Source organism: Tripterygium wilfordii, chromosome 11 (assembly GCF_013401445.1).
Source record: "Tripterygium wilfordii isolate XIE 37 chromosome 11, ASM1340144v1, whole genome shotgun sequence".
NCBI classification, from domain to species: domain Eukaryota; kingdom Viridiplantae; phylum Streptophyta; class Magnoliopsida; order Celastrales; family Celastraceae; genus Tripterygium; species Tripterygium wilfordii.
The window spans coordinates 3,860,579-3,866,920 of NC_052242.1; the positions used below are offsets into that span (position 1 = coordinate 3,860,579).

The 6,342-nt window shown below is 37.9% G+C and overlaps 1 protein-coding gene across 1 annotated transcript; it reads right to left on the reverse strand.

Annotated features, from left to right (window-relative positions):
• Nucleotides 1-2,617: 2,617 nt before the first annotated feature.
• LOC120008684 lies at nucleotides 2,618-3,596 on the reverse strand. The gene is made up of 2 exons (XM_038859068.1): nucleotides 2,926-3,596; nucleotides 2,618-2,687 (listed from the first exon to the last, which is right to left on the reverse strand). The coding sequence occupies exons 1-2, from the start codon at nucleotides 3,594-3,596 to the stop codon at nucleotides 2,618-2,620; spliced, it is 741 nt and encodes a 246-aa protein (XP_038714996.1).
• Between the last annotated feature and the right edge of the window lie 2,746 nt (nucleotides 3,597-6,342).

Sequence of the window (6,342 nt, forward strand, 5' to 3'; positions counted from 1 at the left end):
GACTGAAAATCTAAATCTGTACACCCAGTGGGTATAAGCTCATCAGACTTGTAAACTAGCACATAATCTCTCGTTCTCCTTAGGTACTTGAGTATGTGTTTTACAGCAATCCAATGTTCCATACCTGGATTAGACTGATATCTGCTAACTAGACCAACCATATAACATATGTCCGGTCTAGTACACATCATGGCATACATGAGGCTTCCCACTGCCGAAGCATATGGTACTTGACTCATTTTCTTTATCTCATCAGCATCCTTAGGACACTAATCTCGAGATGAAGTGACTCCATATCTATAAGGAAGATATCCTTTCTTGGAATCTTTCACGCCGAATCTTGCCAGGATGGTGTCAATGTAGACTCCCTGAGAAAGGCCCAACATTCTTTGTTTCCGATTTCTTAGTAGTTTGATCCCAAGAATGTGGTCGGCTTCTCCCAAATCTTTCATTTCGAATCGACTACTCAACCAGACTTTAACAGTAGATAATATAGCTACATCGTTTCCGATGAGTAATATATCATCTACATAAAGTACTAAGAATACCACCATACTTTCATTGTTCCTCCGATAGACACAAGGTTCATCAGGACATTGCTCAAATCCATAGGATTTTATGGCTTGGTCGAATCTTACATTCCAAGACCTAGATGCCTGCTTGAGTCCATAAATGGATCTCTTAAGCTTGCACAACAGGTGCTCTTGGTTTCTCGCTACAAATCCATCTGGTTGCACCATATAGATGCTTTCGTCAAGACTTCCATTTAGGAAAGCTATCTTGACATCGATTTGCCATATTTCATAATCATAATATGCTGCAATGGATAAAAGTATCCGGATAGATTTAAGCATTGCTACCGACGAAAAGGTTTCCTCATAATCGATCCCTTCTTTCTGAGTATACCCTTTTGCAACAAGCCTAGCTTTGAAGGTTTCAACCTTCCCATCCACCATCTTCTTTCTCTTGTAGATCCACTTGCAACCAATGGGTTTTACACCATTCGGTGGTTCTACAAGTTCCCAGACTTGATTTGAGTACATGGACTCCATATCAGATTTCATAGCTTTCTTCCAAGATATTGCATCTTTATCTTCGAGAGCTTCTTTGTAGTTACTGGGATCAGTATCTTGTTCAGTTGGGATCATTTCATACACTTCACCCAATAGAGCATACCGACTAGGTAATCTAGTTACCCTCCCACTACGACGAGTCTCTATTTGTTCGTTTGGAGTATTTTGGTGTGATGATTCTGTTCGATTTGTATCAGGATCTTCACGCTGATCTGGTTGATTCCCCAGCATGTCCTGATCATCCCTCTGAACAGAATCAATTTGGGATTCCACTGTTATGTGGTATTGGATCGTTATCCTCAATTGATGTTTCTTGAGTTGTTTGGTTTCCTTGTGTTTCCCTTCTTAATTCTTCAAGAACAATCTTACTTTTGGGTTTGTGATTCATCATATAGTCTTCTTCTAAGAATCGGGCATTGGTGCTGACAATGACCTTCTGATCCTTAGGACTATAAACACAAGCCACCTTTGGTACCTCGAGGGTATCCAACGAAAAAACATACTTCTGTTCGTGATTCCAACTTCCCAGTGTTCCCTACCAACACATGGGCCGGACTACCCCATATCCGTATATGGGCCAAGCTGGGCTTTCGCCCTGTCCATAATTTAGTAGGAGTAGTTGGTACTGACTTAGAAGGAACTAAGTTCAGAATGTAGGCAGCTGTTTCCAGGGCATAGCCCCAGAAGAAATTAAGCAACTCAGAAAAACTCATCATCGATCTTACCATTTCCATAAGAGTCCTATTCCTCCTTTCTACCACACCATTTTGTTGTGGTGTGCCTGGCGCAGTCAGTTGGGATGAAATCCCCTCTATATTTAAGTATTCCATAACCGAGAGGTATTCATAACCACGATCAGATCGTAGTGTTTTGATACTCTTTCCTAAACGCATCTCCGTAACTGCCTTGTAGCTTTTGAACATCTCAAAAGTTTCAGACTTACGGTGCATTAGAAAAATGTATCCATACCTTGAGTAATCGTCTATGAAAGTGACGAAGTACTCATAACCTCCTCTCGCTTGGATAGTCATTGGACCACACACATCAGAATGTACCAACTCCAAACATTCTTTGGCTCTATACCCCTTGGCAGAAAATGGCCTCTTAGTCATCTTACCTTCCAAACATGATTCACAGACTGGAAGTTTCTCAACTTCTAATGAACTCAAAGGTCCATCTCGTACTAGTCTAGTAATCCTGTTTAGATTTATATGACCTAAGCGTAGATGCCAAAGATAAGTTTGATTTGGTTTCGAATGTTCCTTTATCTTAGATGGCAAAATTGTTGAGTTATTCAATTCATTACATATAGCAGAATTTGGACTTATAATGTAAAGATTATCAACCAAAGTACCAGAACAGATAAAATGTTTATTGTACCTGATAACAATAGAGCTATCAAACTCAAAACAACATCCATTCAAAGCTAAAGATGGAACTGAAAGTAAAATTTCGTCTCATAGCTGGTACGTAAAGACAATCGTTCAAAACTAAAGTCCTATCACTACTAAAACTCAAATGAAAAACGCCTACTGCTTCTACTCTTAGTTTTGTCGCATCTCCCAAAAACACGTAACTCTCTTCCTTATTTGGTCGCCTGGTTTCTTGGAACCCCTGCAACGAATTGCAAACATGATTAGTGGCTCCAGTGTCTACACACCAAGATCCAGTAGACACAACCGCTAATTGTGTTTCGACAACAAATAAAAGATAGTTACCTTGAGTATTCTTGCTTAGCCATGTTTGACATTGCTTTTTCCAATGTCCCTTCTGGCCACAGTGAAAACACTTGCCTTTCGGCTTTTTCACTCCACCTTGAATACCCTTGGAGTTGACTGACTTATTCTTCTTTTGAGTCTTTTCCTTCTTCTTACCTTTCGGTATAGTAGAAGATCCTTTCTCATTCAGATTGACCTTAGCTTGCTTAGGTTGAAGTTTTTCTACTCCTTTAAGCTCATTGAGAAGTTCCGGCAAGGTATAAAGCCTTTTATTCATGTTATAGTTCAGCCGAAAATTCTCACAGCTATCAGGAAGAGCTTGAAGTACGATATCAATTTGGCTTTCACCATCAATATCAGCACCAAGTATTTCGAGCTCATTCAAATGACTAATCATCTTAAGAGTATGCTCACTTACATTGGCTCCTTCCCTCATCTGGGTGTTTAGGAGTGTTTTCATGGCAGTCTGTCTTGCAGCTCTGCCTTGATCACCAAACATCTCCTTTAGGCTATAAATGATGTCATAGGCACTTGTCATATTCTGGTGTTGTGTTTGCAACACGTCTGACATTGATGCTAACATGTAGCATCTAGCCATTTCATCAGCCTTCTTCCACTTCTTGTGAGCACTGATTTGCTCTTCAGTGGCACCCTCCTCAGGCAATTCAGGGCATACTTCAGTCAACACAAATTTATACTCTTCAGAGGTGAGCACAATATCCAGATTTCTTTTCCAGTTGGGATAGTTTGTTCCATCCAACTTATGGTCTTTCAGTATAACAGATAATGGGTTGAATGAAGACATTTGGAAAAACTGAAAAATGACATATTCAGAAATTAATTTATGGCATACATGATTTGAATTATCTAAGATTGCACCCATAATCAATCATATAATTCGTTAACAATCAAAACACTTTAGCATGAAATTTCCTATCTCGATGGGAGAATAAATTCCATGCAATTTAGTTCACATTAATTTTCATTATCTAGACAACACGCCGTGTCAAATGTAAATTTAATTAGTTAACTTGCTTTGGTCGTATAAATAATGGTATTGATTTCAATGGGAAATATTTCCATAATTTATAGTTAAGTGTATAACCATCACTTGATCATAATCTCACCATCTTCATAAAATTTATTCCGATGGGGAAATAATTTTATAATAAATGACTACTCATTATGACTATCAAGAAAACTAATAATCTGAGATATCTGTAATGGAAAATTTCCGATAGGGAGGAAGGTCTAAGCCAACACATATTTTCAATTACATCTCTATTATATTTTCTTACCAATAATCCAAACTTTAAAAAATATTTCTGTAATTCCAAAACTCCTGGAATTGAGATATCTTAAAAAAATGCATTGACCGGAATTTATGCATTTTGGTATCACCGCCCAAAACTGAGATTCGTTAAGGATTTTCTCCATGAAGTGAAACCGTTATCGCAGCACCATAGGTTTTCAATTTAACGATTAACAAATCTAGCAACCAGGTCGTTCCCAGGAAAGAGGGGGCTTTCCGAAAAATGGCGCGCAATTAAGTAACCTCAATCCTTGACAGAACTTTCTAGACATTGCATTGTTAATCTTAAATTAGAATACTTAAATGCATGGGTCCGAATTACACACTTTGGTTCCGAAAAGAATCTTAAGTTAAAAACGGATTTTCCCAAAATAATACCGTAGTCACATTTAATATCTCAACTTTCCGAATTTTATTATTACATATTTTTCTTTGAACCAATGATGGGACCGTATGGTGATGTGCAACCCTTCTCCCACTTAATATTTTATTTTCGGGTGATAAATATTTTAATTTCATGTTTAGATAACATCCATAAATAAATAGGAATCCTAATCTAGCATGACATTTAATTACAGTCATACATGCAATTAAAATAGGAGACATAGTTAAAATAGGAAACCAAATCAATCAAGAGTCCTAGCTATCATGGTCTTCAATCAAGCCCGAATCTCTACTCGATTAGGAATCCCTGTTTGGAAACTGCAAGAAACACTGCAGCCCGGACTGCCTCGCACCCGCTGCTCGATCTGCCCCCTGCCGCCCACATCTGTCTGGCAGCTTCCGGTGGTGACCGCTGGCTGTCGGACGCGCTACAGCAAGGCTGCTGGTGCCCTTCGTCTCTTCGTTTCTTCATCTATTTTTACAAAAAAAATCCTAGCCTCCTTCAAACCGGAGTTCACAATCTAAAAATTCGATTTACAAAAATTCCTACTCCTTTATTCGGAGTGAACAATTCTAAAATCAAAATTAAAAAAAAACCAGACCAGGATAGCCAGAATTTCAGTCTGCAAAAACAAGTAAGCAATAACTCTGAAAAACATAGATTATGCTAACAAATTAAATTTGATAAATTTTTGATTTTGTTTAGCATCGATTACGTATCTATGACCGTCTCTGATACCAATTGTTGGAAACATGCAACTCGCGGAAGCGTATAAGGACCTCATAGACATAAACGATAACTAGACAAGTTTCAAAAATTTCTTATCAAATACTAATCACCATAGCACAAACCATATATCAATTAATTGCAAGAAGATTATATACCTTGAGATCTCTCTGATTTGATCTCTAATAATCAGGAACGAAGGATGGAGTCAGCGAGTTTGATACTAAGCTCAAACCTGCGGATCTTCCACCGTATGCACCAATTCCCAAACTTGGATTGAGAGGGTGGTCTCTTTTCTCCAAGAACCTGAAGAACACAAACCAAAACTAGTGGAAACAATTAGAGAGTAGTGAGGCCAACTGGTGTCTCAAAAACTTGTGTTAACAAAACACACACTATGTGTGTATTTATAGGGTTCGGCCACACCTAGGGTTTTCTCCCTAGGTGGGCCGGCCCCTAAGCCTCTCCCTTTCCTAATTCCGATCCGTTTTAGTTTTCCTGTATCTTCTAGTATTGGGCTTCTGGGCTACAGTGGGGACTAACTAGGAAAAATAAAACGTGGGCTTCCTACGAATTTAATTATCAGCCCAAACCCATGGACATAATTATAATTCATAAATTATAATATATTCCACTAAAATATTATAATTGCACTCCCCGTTTTATCTCAAATTAAATCTGAGCCTTTCGTTATACTTGTTCATAAAATTCCTTACGTTAAGTTACAGATACCCGTCAATTAAATATGCCACTGACATATAATATTTAATTGACATCTTTAAATATTTCCTTAATCTTACCGCTTAACTTATTTGAATGTGTCGGATTAATTAAAATCCACCTGCAGGGTTTTGACACAATCTCAAATCCTATAAGCATTCTCAAGAGGGTATCATCAATCCATAATTGAACGTGAATTTTATTAACATATTTTTTTCCATCGTACAATTAATGCGGTGACCCAACTCACTTGGTGTTTGTTGGCCTGTACAAAAAGACCTCACCCTTTAGTAAATCAAAGTCCTGTACATTAAATGCACATGTACTAATAATCTTTAATAAATTAAGAATATGAACAATTCTATAACGTCTGTGTGAGTGTACAATTTTTCGTATAGTCAGACCAGG

Bases quoted from the DNA above. Each gene is read 5' to 3' on its own strand.
- LOC120008684 (XM_038859068.1), bottom strand. From the start codon at position 3,596: ATGTCTTCATTCAACCCATTATCTGTTATACTGAAAGACCATAAGTTG. The intron at 2,688-2,925 runs AAAGAAGAATAA...AATTCGTTGCAG, and splicing joins AAGAAGAAGGAAAAGACTCA to GGGTTCCAAGAAACCAGGCG.